Source organism: Scardinius erythrophthalmus (assembly GCF_964197995.2).
Source record: "Scardinius erythrophthalmus genome assembly, chromosome: 2".
Lineage (NCBI taxonomy): Eukaryota > Metazoa > Chordata > Actinopteri > Cypriniformes > Leuciscidae > Scardinius > Scardinius erythrophthalmus.
Window position 1 is genome coordinate 65,545,776 of NC_138222.1, and position 21,401 is coordinate 65,567,176.

The following is a 21,401-nucleotide window of genomic DNA, read 5'->3' on the forward strand; positions in this document are numbered from 1 at the left end:
AAGTTGTGAGTATCTTTTTAACAGTCTCAACTGTGAGTATTGCAGGAAAATACACACAAAAAATGGTAAAGAGTAAGCCAAATCTTTAATTTATCAGTGAGCTCAAACACAAACATCCAACTGGTATTCCCACTGAGACAAAACACTCAACCAAACACATTTGTAAATCAATGCAAAGAAAGAGAGAGAGGAGCAGCCCGGATATTTAGCAAAATAATTTAGTTTTGTCCCATGAAAGAAAGAAAATTAATTGATTTAAAAAAAAATAATTACTAATAAAAACTATGGTTGAATTGCAGAAGACAACATGTGGCATATCCTAATCTTTCAAGTTTATCATACAAGTTGTGACTTCGTACATTTTGCCATAATGTTAGTTGCCAAAATATCAGTTTCAGGTAAAATAATCACCAGGTATTCCAGAAAGCAAGGTTATCTTACCATCAAACATACTCTGAACACTCGCTTGATTAACCTAAACCATGTTGTGCATCCTTATGGACAATTTTGTCTTTTTTTTTTTTTTTTTTTATAATTTTTCCTGTGTTAATGCTAATTGCATAAAATTTGTCAAAGGTGTGTATTTTCATTGGAATTTTACTATTTCACCACCATTTCCTTTAATGAGAATCCTGCTCTACACAAAATAGCTCCTCTCAGCGCCTTTTGGACAAAAATGTCCCCATTGAAACTCATTAAAACTGCAATGTTTAATCCCAGGGCCATTTAAGGGCACTGCACTTGCCATTTTTATGACATGGGACAGTCTTGCCCACTTCCATCCTGTCGCATACACACGCTCTCAATGCACTTTCATGACAGCAAAGCAGTTGAAGATTTGTATCTCCAGAATATTACAGAAACATTGTTTTTAATCAAATCAAAAAGGATGGAAAATATTCAGATTCTGCCAGAATTTAATGACATTTGATTACTTGTTTATTCTATCAATCCTCATGTAAAACAAGCTTTATTAAACAAACAAGCTATTTCAAATGCATTTACTTTATCAGCAACAGGGATTGTGATGTTGACTGCAGATCGCTGGTCGACAGCTTGTGTGTTTCAGGGTCCTAATGTTCTCCAGATTCAGGCTCTGTTAACACACATTAAGGAAACTTTTTAAAAGGTCAGGACTAATTTTCCAAAGGTCCTGTTCACTTTATAAACTTACTACTACTAACTCTGACTTAAAGAAGATCTGGCCTTTTGTGATTCTGTTTCTCCAACCTTTTCTTCAGTTCCATCGAGTCAAGGCCTGATATACTGAGAGACAGAAAACAATAGGAACAGAGGAACAGAAAACAATAGTTTTTATGAAACTTTATGTTAAAAAAGGTTGTATATTTCATTCACTGATATGTTGTAGAGTTACATTAGACACACATTAGATGTCACGTGGTGATTTCACTTTAATCACCGTCTGTCTTCTACTGTGTGTGTGACTGTGTGAACGAACACAATAACAGTGAGAACAATCTCCACCAGAACTGATCTGGAAAATATGATTTTCAAGAAGATGAACAGAGCTGTAACAACTTGAATAAATTAGTAGCTAAATATCTCTCTTTTCTTTATCTGTGTATTTCTGTGTAAGTTTATCTCCTCCTCCCTCATCTCTTCTTTCTAACACAGGAAGTGTGTGTTTAAACACTCAGCGCTGTTAACACAGTCTGTTAATGTGACAGTATGGGCTCCTGTGCACTGCCTCTCATCTGTGAGTATTTGATCATATTCTTTACTATCTTCTGTTTTCTGTTTCTAATGCGATGTATTCAGCTGAAGATGTGATAAAATAATGATTGTTGTGTAGAGTCTATGAGTCCACAGCCTCACTGCTTATTGTATTATTTAATTAACAATTTTTTTATTAATAATTTTTTTAATTAAAAATTTTATTTAGCTTTTTTAACAAACGAGGTGTGAAAATGCTCTTAGACCAGAAGAAGCATGAAGTTTTCTTTCTGGTTCACTGTAGCTGAACTGGGTTTGGGTCATTAAAATGGACTATATGTGAAACACACCAAGTGTCCAAATTATGTTTGCAGCCACTATCTAACAGGAAGTGATGTCGTGTGTCTCAAACACTTTGGCCTGATTTGGTTCTGAAGCTTGTTCTGTTCCAGTGAAGAATCAGTGATGTGAAACTTTAATCACATTAATGTTAATATTTTCTTTTTTAACATGTGTATGCAAGTGTCTTTATTCATAAAGTGTATTTTTATGTACTTTGATATAATGCATTGTAGTGGTGTGAAAGCTGCATGATTCTATATTATTTATACATGTTTAATAGTGTCTTTCATGTTAGGGTTAGGAACATGTTATACAGGCAAAATTCAATAGGGAGCAAAAAATAAATAAATAAATAAATAAATAAAACAAACACAAAACAAGAGAACAAGAATCATGAAGACAGAGTTACAGAAATACACTGACATCACATTTATTGATGAGTAGTTTTGTTGGTTTCTCTCTTTTGTGAAAAATCACTTCTCAGAGATCTTTGATGCCAGAAATATTAGACTTTATTTTGCAACAAAGCCGAGCGTCTCCTGCAGAAAACCACTCCAGATTTTTCTCAGCTCACACATATATACCATACATCCTTTTCCAAAGATGGTAATACACTCTATAGATATGTTTGGGTAAAAGGTCTTTGTACCGTGTGATATACTAGAATATAATAGACATACTAGAATATATTAGACATACTAGAATATAATTTTCTGCTTTCTTCAGGCTTCAGAAAGTCAAACCAAAGTCACACACAGAGGAAATAATAGTGTACAAATATATAGCTAAATTACTTATTTTCTAAATATTAAAATCTTCTACATTAGCCTACACTGTAAAAAGCTTAACTATTATTTACTCAATTTTTTTTTGGTGAAACATTTTTACACTCAAAAAAAATTTAGTAAATTTTAAAGCTGTGAAATCAATGAAATATACTGTATGAATTGAGTAAATACAAGTAAAAAAAATAAGTAAATCTGAGTAACTGCATCTGGTACATTAACAAATAAAATTGAGTAGAAATAATTTAACAATTAAACGTTTAAAAACAATATTCATGAGTAATATTAAATGTTTTTTTTTATTTGAGTAATATTAACTTTTTTTTTTATACCTTTTAAAATAATAGCCTATTCCATACAACCACCAGTAACATTATACGTTAGATGACATTGGCCTTTATTGTCGATGAGTAGGCTACAGCACATTTTACACTGTTTTTAACATGTATTAAATATTGCCTACATTTAAACTCATTTAAAGGTGCTCTAAGTCATGTCACTCGTTTTTTAGGCCAAAACATTTTTTGTCACATACCGCAAACATCTCCTCACTATCCGCTAGCTGCCTGTCCCCTGAACACACTGTAAAAAAACGCGGTCTCTGTAGACACCACAGGCTCCACAAACTGCAACAAAAACAAACTGAGCAACAAACAGAGCGACCCGCAGCACGAAACACAACAAACTGTTCCAGCCAATAACCGACAAGAATGATGTGGGGGTGGGGTTCGGGGGTTAGTGCGCGGATGAGGAGGAGGGAGGGTCTAGCTAGCCTCCGTTTTGTTTGACAATAATTCGAATGTCAACAAGAAGAAACATCTCCCGGGATCGCTTAGACAACCTTTAACAAACATTTTATAAGTAAAAATGAAACATTTAAACATTCAGATAGCCTAATTCAAGTGTAATCAACCAGTCTGTAATCCGATGTCCACCGTCTCAGAGCTGGTTCTCGAGCCGGAGAGAGACTCGCGCTCTGCGGGTGAACTTAAAACTTTAGACCGCCGTTCTGTATTTCACTCAGAGTCACAGGCACAGCCGAAAGATACTGAGAGCGACTGACTCCATAACCTGCCAATAAACAAAAAGTGACAGTTCTGAGGACATTTTATCATCCAAATCATTAGGAATAAAGTCGTGTGTTTATGCAAAGCGTTTAAATCACGCGAAAAGACAGGCGCGACTCTCGGTTAGGTGTCGAATTACGCCTCTGTATGTTGTTTTGCATTAAATAAAATGATTTAAATAAACAGTAATGATTTTATAGATAAAATAAAACATACACAAACCTGAATTTCACCGAGGAAATGCACTAAATCTGCGACGCTGAGAACTTAGAGAACTGTTGTTCTGGAGACTGAAGAGTTCAAACAGCGCGCGCTCACTCAACCGTCGAGTTGTCGTCACGTCAGAGGGTGGGGGAGGAGTCATGATACCTGGCATTTTACATGGATGTGGCTCAAAAACTGTTGAGCTTAGGCATCACTGATTCTTATCATTTAGTGAGCAGTCTATCTGAACAGAGTGTTAAATATATTAATAATATTGATTTGAATTAAGTAATATTTTTGTTTCTTGAAACAGATCAGTTTAATTCAATATTCTCAAATATTTTTGTAGATTTTTTTACAAATATATTAAGTATATTATAAAGAATAATTAGTTAGTCAAATACTTAATAATTTTATTGAAAAAAAACAAAACAAATATATCTGTAAATTTTAGGTCAAATTAACTGTTGGATTTTTACTCAATTATTTTGGTATGTTTAACTTAAACAATCAATTAAACGATATTCAGAGATTTTATTAAGTTAATAAAGTGAAATATTTCTGTAATATTTACTAAGCCACAGAATTTTTTTTAGAGTGTATAATGTCATATGATGTTGTATGTTGTGAAGCTCAGTGTTCAAACTGCTTAATTGTTGTTGAGCATCAGTGAATCAAACAGTGAATCAATCATTGAATCAAACAGTGAATCAAACAGTGAATCAATCAGTGAATCAAACAGTGAATCACTGAATCGACTCTCGTATCAGTTCACGAGTCCTGTGACGTCAGTGTGTGTGATGATGTTAAATGCTGGAGAATAATCCATCAGTTCTCCTGAATGAGCATCACAACAGAAAAACACTTTCAGTTCATGTAGAATAAACTCTAGACATGTTTCAGTGTGTGATTTACATTGTGTTGAATGAATGGAAATGATTCATATCTGTGTTTCTTCTGCTTTTAGTGCTGATGTCCCTCGTTCACTCTGGACTCAGTCAAGGTACTGTGCTTTACTGCAGTAAATTTTAGTTTTTAACTAATGTGAATTGTGTTATAGTAGTTTACTATATATGGTTTACTATAACCATATTATCTTCATGTTTACATCAGGATCCCACATTTGTCTCTTTGCTGATGTTTTATGTCCATGTTTTGCATATTTCACAGAATCATCTGACTGTAGTTACTTATGCTGCAAATCATTACAGAAATCTGCTATTTATTCAATCAATCAAGCAGTCTTGCTGTTGTAAAGTAGTTCAGTCAGACATTGATTTTAAAAGATCATATCCACTGTATAAAACAGAAATGAGTTTTTTTTTTCTCATTTTTTTATTAATTATTGACTGCGTGTCATTAAAGGGTCATTTCACCCATTTGAACATTGTTTTTTATTTAAAGTGGGTCATATATGTAGTCGAAATGTAAAATAATTTTTGAATTTGGTGCCTTCGTGACCGAGAAAAGACAAAAAATAACTTCAGGACGCATTTGTATGAAAGACAACAACTCCCACAATGCACCACATTGCACAGCTCCGCAAGCCACTCCCACTAATCCAGAAAGCGCATATCTGCCTATAAGAGAAATCACTCTTCCGTCTACAAGGCTAGCTACTACCAGAGCTTGAAATTCATTTCACACTCACACAAAATGTCTAGTTAGTTGGCGAACTCATTAGTGCATTACTCCTCGTTTGTATTTCTTTCGAAAAGGTGAATTATTGCATGGTACCTGGATGTTCAGTCAGAACATATGCGGTGCGAAACTAGGATAGTTCTAAACACAAACGTCCGTGTCCTCGTCTGATTCAGAGATTTCGTCCAGGAGAAATTGTCATCGTTGAAATTCTTTGCCGCAGACGGACTCTATCTCTGTGTTCGTAGCGGTTCGTAGCTGCATAGTGAGATCACCGGCGCCACCGGTCCGCCCTAACTCGAGCCAGTCCGGGCTCCTCGTCCGCGGCAGGCAGGTCTTCTGCCTCGGCTGCTCTTCACTATAACCCGGCTTGTAAAGGTAGCCACAAACACCTGATTCAAGCATTAGACTTCCGAAATCCTCCTCCTCTATATCATATTGAGCACTCTCCTCCGCTATTGTCATAACTTTATATCTGTCTCCACAGCGCCTGTTAGCTTAGCTTCAAAAAAGATGGAGGATATTGCTTTCAGTTTCAGAGAGTAAAGTCCCACCCACTGATCTGTAATAGGTCTGTAGCGTGAGCGGGTCCCGCCCCCTGGGAAAGATGAGGAACGAGTGTCTGTAGTCTTAACAGAAATCCCCCCCTCTTACACTTCCTCCTACAATGACGCAAAATGACGATTTTTGCGTCATTGTAGGAGGAAGTGTAAGAGGTAAATAACAGATTTCTCCCATCTCAGGGGAAAATGAGAGAGTATTGCACGACCATTCAATAGTATGACTGGGTTTCTAACAATGCAAAGCTTAATGCAAATGGGTGAAGTGTCCCTTTAAGATCATTGAGCACCAATGCTTAGCTTTATTCATTCAGTGTGGTTTGGTTGAAGGGCTGGAAGAGAAAAGGGCTTGAGAACAGACAGACAGAAGTTAGTAAGTTCAGTTCAGATCTTTAAACACTCAGACTGTAAACAGCATCATCTACTGGTCAGAACTGGCAGATCAATAATACAAAGGACTTGCAGACTGGATAAATATATCAGTTTCAGCTAGTTTTTACAAATGCATACATTTTGATGTAATCATTACAATTTACAAGCAAACTAGATTTTTAATCTGAGTGTTTTTCTCCTGATGAAGTTTTGAGTTCATGACAGTGATCTTGATACTGCAATGCTTTTCAATATTTACTTCTATGTTTCTCAGTGAAACCTGAAATAAGGGTGTGGCCAGATCAGCCTGTGTTCAGTGGAGAGACAGTCACTTTCAAATGTGACATAGAGACAGGAGGAATCTTTGAGTGGATATACAGATGGACTAGAGATGGAAACACTCACATGTTCTATCCATTTATACCACCAACAACAGATTACATTTTAAGATTAACAGTTGATGCGTCTTACAGTGGTGAATACAGGTGTAGAGGAGAGAGATCAGACTCATGGACAGACTTCAGTGATGCTGTTACTCTGACTGTATCAGGTGAGTCTTCATATTCACATCTGTTAATTATTTGTTTTGTTGTTATAAGAGGACTGAAGAAATTCACTTTTAGTCATTATTCAGTAACTGCACACGTCGTGTGTGTGTGTGTGTGTGTGTGTGTGTGTGTGTGTGGGTGTGGGTGTGTGTGTGTTTGTTTTGTGGAGGTTTTGGTTTATTATAAAATCATGTAAATTGTGACTTTCCAGTCTTATGTGCGTCTCCTTCTTTAATATTTAGTCACTGTCACTATGGTTACAGGAGATATTCATGAGTGTCATGAGAATAGAAAAGGACTGGAGCGATTGAGTTCAGTTCTGATGAGTTTTGTACTGAAGTCAGAGAGAATGACGTGATGTACAGATTATTAGTGTTGAAGTCAAAACCACAAACTCAGAGTGTTTTCACGGATTACACATTTTTGTTCTAAGAAAGTTTTTACAATGAAGCCTGATTGAAATTTATTCATATAGTTTGGGTATTCATTTGGTTTAGTAATATTTCCTTAATATTATTTTCTAATATTTTATTTATATACATGCATGTGTATTGGTTTCCTTGTACAATATTATTTTCATTGAAAAGGAAGGAAAATGTATGATTATGAGTTAAAAGAACTTGCCACTGTTAAAGGCCATGTTGCAGGGTTAATTTTTCAATGAATTTGTGCAATTTACTTGTTGGTAATAAACATTTAAACTGTTATCCATTGTATTTTATGTTGTTAGGTATCACAAAACGGAATATAATACGAAAAACTACAGCGGTTTGCAATGACTCTCCTTTCCCCCACAATGCATTGCATTACGTCACATTGGGGAGAGAATTACCAAAGCCCGCCTTGAGAGCATTGAGAGTGACTAGAGAGACGAGTAGCAGACGAGAGAATTCAGATAGCGCAGATTATAGATAAATAGATAAATGCATAGATATAGATAGATATATAGACTATATATATATATATATATATATATATATATATATATATATATATATATATATATATAGACAGACAGACAGACAGACAGATAGGCTAGTATAGAGAGAGATAGGCAGACAGCCAGATAGCATAACGTTAGCATAGATAGCTAGCAGCTAGATAGATATATAGAAATATATAGTAGGTAGATTGACAATGGTGAACTACTCTGTTTGTGCTGGTGTAAAAACTCTGGATGCTGACTGCTGAGTGAGGCACGTCACATCTGGTCGCGGGGTGAGCTCCTCGACCAGCGACCAAAACGCACTCACTTCCCTACAGCACACGCTTTCCAACGCAGTTTCCATGGGACGGCACCGCCGGCGCCCACACAAGCACCTGCCAAACATAGCGACAGACCATAGGCGACAGACCATAGGCGACAGACACGCGGTGGCTACGTTTGCAACAACATTTTCACCGGAGGAAGAGATAAACGCTTAGAAATGCCCATATAGCTATAATGATGCCTTCTATTTCTAGATGACAAAGTTTACCAGTACTACACTATGACAAAGGTTACTGGTACTTATCTGAACTAACGTCATGATCACTGCTTAGATATAAAGAAAACGTTGATTTTTCACTCGGTGCTATTCAAAGACAGTAAAAAAAAAAAAAAAATGTGTCGTTATTGTGCACTGCTGATCGTAGACTAACGTTAGCTCCAGTGCTCTCATTGCGTTGCTAAATGATAGTAACTCACCAGGACACTTAACCAACTCTCCACTCATTCTCCTAGGACCATGCATTTAATTATTAAGTATTTACGACATTGTGGTGGCGTTAAAGTGCGTTAAACTCGTAAGTACGATCTATACGAGATGGCTTGAACGTTCCATATAGGCTGATGCTAGCTTTCCTCCACTTCTCCACAACGTGACGTCATCACCGAATTGCGAAAAAAAAACCGTTAATACCAAAAACGTAAAAAAAAGCTATTTAAGACCATTTTTAAGACATTTTAAAAATTATATACATATCTTGAGTGATTTATGTACCCATTAATCGGCAGTGGTGGTTAACCTGCAACATGGGCTTTAAGAGCTGGGATTGGTTAAATGTTGAAGGGGCGGGGACGAGGGGTGACGTCCGGGAAGAAGAGGTGATGGCTGGAAGATCGATGAGTACTAGTTTGATAAAAGATACCATTTTAGGACAGTTGTCCATACGAGAACTGATTTAAAGTTGGTAAAATGTTGTTTGAACGTGTGGGGATAGTATTTTCCCCTTTGATTATCAAATAACTGAGTAGCGCGATTCTCAAGAAACAGCGCTTATCACACGTGAGAGACGCGAGGTCGCGTGTGTGGAAAACTACCGTGAATCGTCTCTCTTACCAAATCCATAGAAGACATCCCAGATAATGCCCTGAGATACCAGGGATTCTCAGTGGTTCCTCTGGCAGCGTTGGACGAGTTTGCTAAACTGCCGTCAGTTCCCTTACGAGAACATTCTCTCGTACTGCGTTGAAAACGCTGTGGGAAAACTCCTTTTCTCGAGAATATTGAAGCCTTTATTTTAAAACGCATTGCTTGCAGCACAGGCGAGAGCATCATGCTCGTGCGAGCTAGCTGATAGGCTGTGCTGTAGGCAACTGCACGAACCAATGGCGAGAGCGCAGAGGTGCGCAAACCAATCAGAGAGTTTGGCGCCCTGCCATACTCGAGCGCGCCAAATAGGGCGTGGCATGAGAGTATAAATGCAGAGAAATCTCGCCATAAAACAGATCTAATCTCCTTCAGCTTCGAGACACACCTCTTCGCTGGAAATCTCCAGAGAGAAGCCACTCGCCGTGGAAAAGCCCTTCAGCGGAACAGCTTCGCGTCTTGGCAGATCGCCGGCTGAGCGTTTCCCTGTGGCATCCGACGAGTATCCTTTTTGCTATCTCATAAAAGAGCAAACCGCTGTTTTCACAGCGTACGGCGTTGATTCAAATGCCTGTCTGTGAGTCCTGCGGGGTTTCCCTGCATGTGTCTGACAGACACACACTGTGTGCCGTCTGCCTCGGTCCTGAGCACACCGAGTCAGCGCTCACTAAAGGCGGCTGTCCACACTGCGACAGCATGACCATGGCGGTTCTCCGGTCTCGACTCGCCCTCGCTACTTCAGAGGGTGAACCCGCCTCACTTCCTTCTCCGGCGCCCCGCGAGCCCCGTAGGAAGAAACGGCGAGATCAGAGGATCCCCGAATGCGGTGAGGTTGGAGATTTCACGCCGGGTCCTTCCCCGCGTGCTTCGCCCACCCCCCCATCTCCGGTTCTGTTCGCGAGGAACGATCAACGCCCCTCTCTCGAAGCGGCGGGACTCGTTTCCTTCGGCGGATCCGCTGAGGATGATGCAGTTTCTGTGGCGGCATCTGAGAGTGAGGAATGGTCGGTCTCCGCGGATCCCGCCCCCTCCTCTCTATGCGATCATCCTGATACACGTGCAAGTATTGACGCCGAACTTTTCCGTGTCATGTCTCGCGCTGTCGACGAACTAGGCCTCAACTGGCTTTCTCCAGATGAGCCTACAAGAGGCCGCCTCGACGAGTGGTACCTGCCGGGCCGCCAATCTGCCCCCCGTCAGATCGCCGCTCCCTTTCTGCCGGAGGTCCACGAGGAGCTTACTAAAAGCTGGCACGTGCCCTTTTCAGCGCGAACGCGCTCTTCAGCCTCCTCCACACTCTCCTCCGTCGACGGCGCTGAAGAAAAGGGCTACGTGTCTCTTCCCCCCATCGAGGAAGCGGTCGCGGTTCATTTGTGCCCTCCCACTGCAGGAAGTTGGAGGTCTAAAATGGCGCTTCCCTCCAAACCATGCAGGGCTACCTCGTCCTTAGCCAGCCGTGCTTATGCTGCCGCTGGCCAGTCCGCTTCGGGGATTCACGCCATGGCTACACTTCAGGCGTTTTAAGCCAAGCTCCTCCGCTCCATGGATGAGTCAGGCCCTGATCCAGACGCCCTGAAGGACCTCCGTAGTGCTTCTGATTTGGCACTGCGGGCCACGAAGACCACTGCACAGGCCCTCGGCCGTAGCATGGCCAGTTTGATCGTGCTTGAGCGCCATCTATGGCTCAATTTGACGGAAATCAGGGACGCAGACAGAACCGCCTTCCTGGATTCTCCGATCTCCACGTCTGGTCTTTTCGGCCCATCCGTTAGCGGCTTCGCGGTTACCAAAACGCTCCAGCTCTGCTTTACGGCGCCCTAAGAGCACGCCGCGGCCAGAGAAGTCAGTGCCACAGGTCCACCAGCCCCGCCCAGCGGCTGAAACCAGTCAGCACTTAAAGCCTGCGAAGCGGTACCCGTTCCCTAAGCGCCAGGGACCCAGGCCGAAGCTCACGCTCGACCACGAGCCTAAGAAGCCGTCCTAACCGACAGGAAGAGGGGTTTATGTCCCGCCGCGGCCGGACCAGCCCCGAAGACCGCTCGAGTGCTACTCACAGCCCCCTCTACAGTTCAGGCGGCTGGAGTGGTTTTACATGCAGTAAAAGGGCCTGTTATTCCTCACGCACCGCTGCACACAAACGCTGTTTTAACAGCGACCCACACAAAGCACAAATCGAGCAAAATTTCTCATTCAATTTTTGTCTAGTCGAACCCCCGGCTCCGGGCGCTCAGTCCTCAGATATGATAATACCTCTGGCTCATCGGGCTTTGGCGTGGCAGGCCATTCCCGGAGTCTCAGAGTGGGTGATGAACATAATAAAGCGCGGTTACTCGCTTCAATTCGCCCGCAGACCCCCCCGCTTTCGAGCTGTTATTCAAACCTCGGTAAGGAGCACGTTGTCTCACGTCCTCCGCACCGAAGTACAGGGTCTGCTGGCAAAGGGGGCTGTCGAGAGAGTTCCCGCTTCACAAAGCGAGTCAGGGTTTTACAGCCGTTACTTCCTCGTTCCGAAGAAGGACGGCGGCTTAAGACCCATTTTAGATCTCAGACATCTGAACAAGGCTCTCATGACACGGCCATTCAGAATGCTTACAACCAGACACATCCTGGCGCAGATTCGCCCAGGCGACTGGTTCTTTTCAGTGGATCTAAAAGACGCGTACTTTCACATTCAAGTGAACCCCCACCACAGGCCATTCTTGAGATTCGCCTTCGAGGGGCAGACATACCAGTACACAGTTCTACCTTTTGGACTGGCACTGGCACCTTGTACGTTCACGAAATGCATGGATGCAGCTCTCTCCCCCCTAAGACAACGGGGAATGCGCATCCTGAACTACCTCGATGACTGGCTCATTTTGACTCAGTCAGAGGGGGAGTCCCATACTCACAAAGCCTGGCTTCTCAGTCATCTGGAATGCCTGGGGCTCAGAGTAAACCTCTCCAAGAGTATTCTGTTGCCCAGCCAACGTATCACGTTCTTGGGAACAGTTCTCGACTTTGACTTATGAGAGCATGGCCCACACCAACCCGTGCTCTCTCGATTCAGCGGCTCGCCGCGTCGTTCACGAGGGGCGCACATGTACCCCTCCGAACGTATCAGAGGATTTTGGGCCTTATGGCTTCGGCATCTTCAGTACTCCAACTAGGCCTACTGCACATGCGTCCTCTTCAGCTGTGGCTAGCGCCTCAGGTACCGCCTCACGCCTGGCGTTCGGGCTTCTTGAATATCAGGGTGGACCAGCACTGCATTCAGGCACTGGCCCCCTGGAAGAATGCCAGCTGGTACCAGCAGGGTGTAAGCATGGGAGTGGTCTCAGAAAGGAGGGTTATTTTGACAGATGCCTCCAACTCAGGTTGGGGAGCCCTGTACGAAGGCAGGCCTGCCTCCGGCCTCTGGTCGAGCTCGGAGAAACGCCTACACATAAACTGCCTCGAGATGAGAGCGGTTTTTCTAGCCCTAAAAACTTTTCTTCCATACCTGGCAGGACACCATGTCTTGGTCCGGACGGACAACATGTCAGTGGTGTCCTACATAAATCGCCAGGGTGGCCTCAGATCCCGCAAACTGTTCGCCATGGCTACTCAGTTGCTACTATGGGCTCAGACCAATCTGCGCTCGCTCAGAGCAGCTCACATGCCGGGCATGTTGAACACAGGAGCAGACATGCTCTCTCGGGGCAACGTTCCCCCAGAGGAATGGTCACTCCACCCCCAGACAGTTCTCCTATTATGGGAAGTCTTCGGGCAGGCAGAGGTAGACCTCTTCGCCTCAGAAGACAACTGTCATTGCCCAATCTTCTTCTCAAAGAAGATGGACGCGCTGGCCCACGACTGGCCCAATCTTCCCCTTTACGCGTTCCCTCCGGTCTCGATGCTACCTCAGGTTATCGAACGGATCAGGAACACGGGGTGTGCAATCCTCTTAATAGCTCCCCTCTGGCGGTCCCAATCTTGGTTCCCAGAGTTGATACAGCTGTCTGTTTCAGAACATTGGCCAATTCCTCTGAGGAGCGATCTATTGGCTCAAGCGAACAGAAAAATCTGGCACCCCCATCCCGATTTGTGGGCCCTACATGCATGGCCACTCAACGGGTACCCCAGGACCTCCCAGAGGGCGTCTTAAATACTATTATGGAGGCTAGAGCTCCGTCCACTAGACGTCTCTACCATCTTAAATGGTCAGTGTTCTCCAGCTGGTGTCTGGCTCGAGAACTCGACCCGTATACTTGTGAAGTGCCTATGGTACTTTCCTTCCTTCAGGAGATGTTGGACGCGGGGCGCTCCCCGTCCACGCTCAAAGTATATGTGACAGCCATTGCGGCTTTTCACGTTCTGGTGGCTGGATCTTCTTTGGGAAAAAGCGACCTTATTGTTCGCTTCCTTAAAGGAGCTAGAAGGCTCAACCCGCCGCGACCACCTTCAGTGCCGGCCTGGGATCTTTCCCTGGTTCTACGAGCCCTTAAGGGACCTCCCTTTGAACCACTTCAGTCGGCGGACCTAAAGCCCCTCTCCCTTGAAAACCGCTCTGTTATTGGCACTGGCGTCAATTAAAAGAGTAGGGGACTTACATGCGCTTTCTACGAGCGCTTCCTGTCTTGAGTTTGGCCCTAACGACTCTAAAGTCCTTTTGAAGCCAAGACATGGTTATGTGCCTAAGGTGCTCTCGACTCCGTTCAGAGCACAGGTAATTTCTCTGTCAGCTCTCCCAACATCGGGAGAAGACAGTGATGCTCACACGCTCTGCCCTGTTAGAGCGCTGAGAATATACTTGGAGCGTTCGACCTCGTTTCAACAGTCTGAACAGCTCTTTGTCTGTTTCGGGGGCCGGACCAAGGGTCTTCCGGTCACGGAACTCACACTATCCAGATGGATAGATGACGCTATTGCTCTAGCATACACCTCACTGGGCCTCTCTTGTCCCATAGGTGTTAGAGCTCACTCTACGAGAGGCATCGCCTCCTCGTGGGCTTGGACTAGTGGTGTCCCTATTGAAGACATTTGTGCGGCGGCCGGCTGGTCAACTCCGTCCACATTTGCAAGATTTTATAACTTAGAGGTCCCTGCTTTACAAGCACGAGTTCTCTCAGTCTAGCCCTGGCTCTACGGACCCAGGCTAATTTTTGGCTCAGATACTCGGCTGTTCTCTGAGTTATAGGGAACTTTACATAGGCTGGCCCTTTGCCCCAGTCTATGTACACACTATGATATCTCTAGGCCCGATGTTCTGGTCTGTGGTATTTTGGGCTACACTTTCCTAATCCCGGGATTCCTGGATTTCAGAGTAGCCATGAGACTTATAGCACGGCGTTTTAAAAAGGGTTCCCACAGCGTTTTCAACGCAGTACGAGAGAACGTTCTCGTAAGGTAACGTACTTGGTTACTTACGTAACCTCGGTTCCATTAGAGATAAAGGAACGAGTACTGCGTTGCCCTGCCGTGCTATTTCTCTAACATCAGGTATTTTTCGTTCAGTCGATTAGACCTGTTTTATGGCGAGATTTCTCTGCATTTATACTCTCATGCCACGCCCTATTTGGCGCACTCTAGTATGGCAGGGCGCCAAGCCCTCTGATTGGTTTCCCCGCCTCTGCACTCTCGCCATTGGTTCGTGCAGTTACCTACAGCACAGCCTATCAGCTAGCTCGCGCGAGCATGATGCTCTCGCCTGTGCTGCAAGCAATGCGTTTTAAAATAAAGGCTTCAATATTCTCGAGAAAAGGAGTTTTCCCACCGCGTTTTCAATGCAGTACTCGTTCCCTTATCTCTAAGGGAACCGAGGTTACGTAAGTAACCAAGTACGTTATTCAGACGGTCAAAACAGGTTGCCGCTTCACTCAATGAGTAAACAAAATAAACTGTCTTACCGATCGTTAGTTCGAGTGGGCTTTCATGACGCACACACTTTCAGCACGAATCCCCTCGTGCTGAAAGTGTGTGCGTCATGAAAGCCCGCTCAAACTAACGATCGGTAAGACAGTTGTTTATTTTGTTGTACTCAATATTATAGTTGAGTTAAAGAATCAAAAAACCTGTTAAAGAATTACAGTGCCCACTATGGCTGCAGGTCCTTGCATTTATGGTTGATATTACAGAGCACTTGAATAATCTGATTATTAAAAAAAACAAAATGTTGCAAGGACGCAAAAAAATTGTAACACAGTATTATGACAGCATACGTGCATTCAAGTTAAAGCTCACGTTATGGGAGACGCAGATGGCAAGCGGTGACCCTGCTCATTTTCACTGTTTAAGAGATGTGTGCGCAGCAAGCATTAATCCTGACGTGAGACAGTACAAAGACAAGATTTCAGGGTTGCTGAGGGAGTTTGAGAAACAATTTCAGGTTTTTAGTGAACTTGAGACAGAATTCGCAGTTTTTCGCTCACCATTCACAGTCAGAGCTTCTGATGTGCCCGTTGACATGCAACTTAAAATAATTGATTTGCAGTGTGATGTAGAATTGAAGGAAACATTTGCTTCTGTGTGCTTGGATACATTTTATCAGTATCTCCTGCCAGGCTATCCTAAATTAACAGCACTGGCTGCAAAAATGTTGTGCATGTTTGGGACTACCTACCTTTGTGAGCAAGTTTTCTCAGTAATGAACATTTAATAAAACGAAGCTGCGCTCAAAGCTCACACATAAGCACTTAAATGAGATTCTAAAATTGGCTGCTACTCAGGACATGATGCCTGATATTGATGCACTTGTGCAGGCTAAAATATGCCAAGTTTCAGGGGCAAATTGATAAAGTAAATTTGTTTACTTTAAAAAAAAAAAAAAACTGTTTTAAAAAAAAAACATACATACTCAATTAATGTATAAATTAGTAAATTTTACAAAGATTTTCTTTTTAAAACAGCTGCCACTTAAGATTTTAATTGTGTGTAGTCAATTCATGTGTTCGTCAATTGCTTCCCAGAATTGGAAAATCGATTTTAAATAATGTCTATATTTTGATGTTTTATTTGTTAACATGCAGTACAGTGTTTTTAAGTTCCACAAAACTGAGATTAAATGTTTTGCGACATTATGCATAAAAACTGATCACAGTTATTGTACAATGTACTTTAAAATAAATGTTTAACTGAGTAATAGTGTTGTTGAAATTGCACATACTACTTAGGTTGTTCATAATATATTTTGAAAAAGGACAATTCATTTAACATAAAGATTTTTATAATTACTTCTTCTTTGCAATTATACAAAGAAAAAAATGGATTTATTGTTAGTTCTATGTAAGTTTGCTATGAGTTTACTAGTCTGGCCCCCTTGAGATCAGATTAAGCTGTATGCGGGCCCCAGACCAAAATGAGTTTGACACCCCTGATATATATATATATATATATATATATATATATATATATATATATATATATATATATATTAGGGCTGTCAAACGATTAATTTTTTTAATCGCAATTAATCGCAGAAGCTTCATAGTTAACTGCGATTAATCGCGGTTTGAATTGCACGTGTAAAATTCTGTTATTTTGCATATCAAGGCAGTTCTAAGCCCATAATGTAGAATATCTTACCAGCGTTTTCATTGGGAATCAAAAGAACACAAAATTTCCTTTTTGACCTTTTTTTATTAAAAAAAAAAAGTGCAATGTAGACCAACTTCCAAATATTAGGAGGAATAAAGTAACGCAGTGCTTACTTTGAGAGATTACATTTATCAGGCCACTCTCTTAAGCTACTTAAAAAATAAACAATAACATTATTAGCAAAACAATTCCTAGCTGGAAATAACAGCAATCAAGTAATATGTAACACTGGTAGGAAATTTCTAACTCGCTTATGACAAACAGAACAGTCTAAAACATTGACGGCCACAGCGGGATATTTGTAACATTTTCTAGTTTTAAATGAAGAATGTCATCCTTGTAATTAACCTGTGCTGAACATGGATAAAAAAAAAGGCCAAATGACAGTAAGATTAAATGAAAAATAGTGCATGATTGGACATGGGATTCAGAACTATCTGAGTTCTAAGTTGTCTCTCCTATTTCTTTTCTTTAACCCAATTGCTAACACACACCAGTCTGGTGACATTAGCAGTGGACAGTGCTGCTCTCTTTTTTTGCAAAATGTGACCAGAGAGTGAGAACAGTCTTTCACACGGTACCGTTGTTGCAGGTGTAGCCAGATATTTTTGTGCTAGAGGTGCCAAGGTTGGGTAGGCCCTTGCGTGTCCAGACCACCATTCCAATGGACAGTCATCAATGGAGATGCTGGGCTCACCTCTGTACCGATCCACAGACGTGTCAGATGCTGGGTCTTCTTCATCATCTGAATCTGATGCAGCAGCTAACAGAAAGTGCATCTTCTTTTTAGGTGGACCTGGCTCAGGTTCTCTACGAGGCTCAGGTTGCTGGGCACTCTCCTCTTTAATCAACTTCCAGACTTCCTCCCTTTCAGATCTGGGAAGGCATTTCAGATCCTTAAATCTGGGGTCAAGCGCTGTTGCCACTTTCAACCACTGGAGATTGGTGCTTTGTTTTCGCTTTGATAGGTCAGATGTGAAGGCCGCTTTAAACCGGAGCACATAACCTGGATCATCGTCAGAACCAGTCATCAACCGGAACAAATGACACAGTGCAGGCAGGACCGCGGAGCAGGATATGTACTGTTTGTAATGTCTGATGGTAACTCCTAGCTAGCTGTTTAGGCTTAACGCTTAGGAAAACAAAATATAATAAAGAGAAGACACACCACGAGTTGTTCACTGTCAATGTAGTTCTTGTTCTGCTTTACTTGTCATAACAAAGATACATGTACAGGTCTCCACCTAGTGGCAAGTAACAGCATACATCACATCTTCCTTTTTTTTTAAATTAGTATTATTAAACACAACTATAAACTTGAACTCTTATTTCTAATTAGAAAGTCAGTATTGCAAATTTTTTTTTCTTCTTCTTCTTCTTCTTGAGATCTCTGAACAGAACGGAACCTCTACTAAACTTTAATTAACTACTTGCTTACTTCAGCAAGAATAACGCTTTGGAGGTCTAATCACTCTACCAGAACGCGTCACCTTCACAGTTTCTTCAGCAACACCTTCAGGCACCAAAGACATCTTTGCAGGAGTTGGTACAGGGAGCAATGCCTGCTTTGTATCACCCACAACAGGAACACAGTCATTTATAACTGGATCGAATGAGTCCTGAATGTGTGAATTTTGGAAACTCAACTCTTTGGTCTTTAGCAGGTGTTTTCGATTTCTTCTGTAGATTTCTCCACCCTGTGTTTGAACCAAGAATGACCTCGGTTTGTCAAGACTTTTCACCACTACAGCTGGCTGCCAACGATTCTCAGCTCTCAGCCTCACCATTTCTCCTTCACTCAGAGTAGGCAGGTTTCTAGCCCCACGATCATAGTAGAACTTTTGCTTCAGCTGCCTGTCTTTTAGGCTTTGCTGAACACCTTTGTGCAGCTGCGGCTGTAACAGTTTACTCGCTGTTGGTATTCTGGTTTTCAATCTACGGCCCATAAGAAGCTGTGCAGGAGATAACTTCACTCCACCTAGCGGCGTATTCCTGTACTCAAGAAGAGCAATGTACGGATCTCCTTGACTTTCTTGCACCTTCTTGAGTAGGTTTTTGATGGTTTGTACAGCTCTTTCACTTTGACCATTAGACTGAGGATACCTTGGACTTGAAGTCGAGTGTTTGAACTCCCAGTCATCTCTGAAGTTGCTGAATTGAGCACTCACAAACTGTGGTCCGTTATCTGAAACAACTTCATCTGGAATCCCGTGTCTTGCAAATATTGACTTCAGTGCTGTTATTACATGCTGGCTTGTTGTCTGTGTCAACTTTGCAACTTCAGGAAATTTTGAGAAGTAATCCACACATAGCAAGTAATCTGCTTTGTTGAAGTGAAAGAGATCAACTCCTACCTTTGCCCACGCCCTGTCTGTTAATTCATGACTGACAAGAGGTTCTTTGGTATTGTGTCTTTTGAAAGTGTTGCACACAGCACACTTTGACACCACACCTTCAATTTGTTTTCCCATGCCGTGCCAAAACAATACATCTCTTGCTCTCTCTTTACACTTAACAACTCCCAAATGAGCTTCATGAATCCTCTCCAGCATTTCTGCTTGAAGACTTTGTGGAACCACGAGCCTTGTGTTTTTGAACAGCAGTCCTTCTGAAATGGTCAGCTCTTCTCTGAATGTCCAGTACTTTTTCACTGCATTTGGCACATGTCTGATTTGTTTAGGCCATCCTGTCTTGACTACTGCCATCACCATCTGCAGTTCTCCATCTGCTTCTGTAGCTTTCTTGACTGCTTCAAGTTTTTCTTCTGAAATTGGTAGACACTCTGACAACTGATGAACTTCCAAGTCACTGTCCAGTAACTGTTCTGCTTCTTCCTCCAGGTAGGCTCTGCTAAGCGTATCAGCGATTTTCAACTCCTTTCCTGGTTTGTAGGTTACTAGCAGATCATACGGTTGAAGTTTCATCAACATCCTTTGCAGTCGTGTTGGCGCTTTTTCTAGAGGCTTTTTGAACACTGTCTCCAGTGGCTTATGATCTGACTGCACTCTTACTGGTTTACCATAGAGGTATTGGCTGAATTTTTCACAACCGTACACAATGGCTAAGAGACATCAAAGAATTTGAGAACTGGGGCGTTGCTTAGTTGTGACTTCAGCATCTCAAAACTCTTTTGCTGGGAGGTTTCCCAGTGCCAAGCCACACCATTTTCCAGCAGATTCCTCAGCGGCGCACTGATCTCTGACAGATTTGGAACAAATTTTGCAAGATATTGAACCATGCCAAGAAACCTCATCAAGGCAGCTTTGTCTTGTGGCTTAGGCATCTCCATAATTGCTTTGATTTTGTCTTGGTCTGGCTTCAAACCTTCTCCACTCAGTACATGCCCTATGTACTTTATTTCAGACATTCTGATCTTGCATTTTTCCCGATTTAGTTTCAGATTTATACTCCTGATTCTCTCTAAAAGCCGCCTGAGTCTTTCATCGTGCTGTTCCGCATTTTCTCCCCACACGAGTATGTCGTCCATGATATTCACGACTCCCTCCAGGTCTTCAAGCCTTTGTGCTATGCACTTCTGGAATACCTCTGGGGCTGATGATACACCGAAAGGTAGCCTCTTGAAACAGTATCTACCAAAAGGTGTATTAAATGTACAAAGCTTGGAACTTTCTTCATCCAGTTGAATTTGCCAAAAGCCATGGTTAGCATCCAACACAGAAAAAAACTTTTGCATTTGGCATTTCACTCACCACTTCTTCAACTGTCTTGAGTGGAAAGTGTTCTCTTTTTATAGCTTTGTTCAAATCTTTGGGATCAATGCAGATTCGAAGTTTGTTCGGCTTCACAACCGTCACCATACTATTGACCCAATCTGTTGGTTCTGTCTGTTTTTCGATCACTCCAAGACTTTCCATTCTGCTTAGTTCAGTTTTGATTTTGTCTTTTAGTGCGATCGGCACTTTTCTGGGTGGATGTATCACCGGAGACACTGTCGTATCAATCTTGATATGATGCACTCCAGGTATGCACCCCAACCCATTGAACACATCATCAAATTCTTTCAGAATGTCAGTGTTTTCTTCACAGTCCACCTTGTAGATTCTCTTGACTAGTCCTAACTCTGTGCAAGCTGACCTTCCAAGGATAGCAGGTGAGTCTTTCTCTATAATCTGGAAGTCAACTTCAGCTTCATTCTCTTTGAACTGGCAGATGAGCTTTACTTTGCCCTTTGGCTCCATCTTGTGGCCTGAGTACGCTACTAACACGCAGTTAGACTTGCACATTGACATGGATTTTCCTGCAACTGCTCTGAAGTCTTTATATGAAATCACGTTGCACTCCG

At 42.2% G+C, this 21,401-nt stretch overlaps 1 protein-coding gene across 1 annotated transcript in view; it reads left to right on the forward strand.

The window, feature by feature from the left end:
• Positions 1-3,728: 3,728 nt before the first annotated feature.
• Positions 3,729-21,401, forward strand: part of LOC308685847 (leukocyte immunoglobulin-like receptor subfamily A member 3) — a gene marked incomplete at both ends in the record, with an annotated part of 50,680 nt that continues 33,007 nt past the window's right edge. Inside the window, 3 exons of the mRNA XM_081357899.1 lie at positions 3,729-3,783; positions 5,040-5,075; positions 6,920-7,195. Coding sequence (XP_081214025.1) covers positions 3,729-3,783; positions 5,040-5,075; positions 6,920-7,195 — 367 coding nt within the window. The remainder of the gene's footprint in view (positions 3,784-5,039; positions 5,076-6,919; positions 7,196-21,401) is intronic.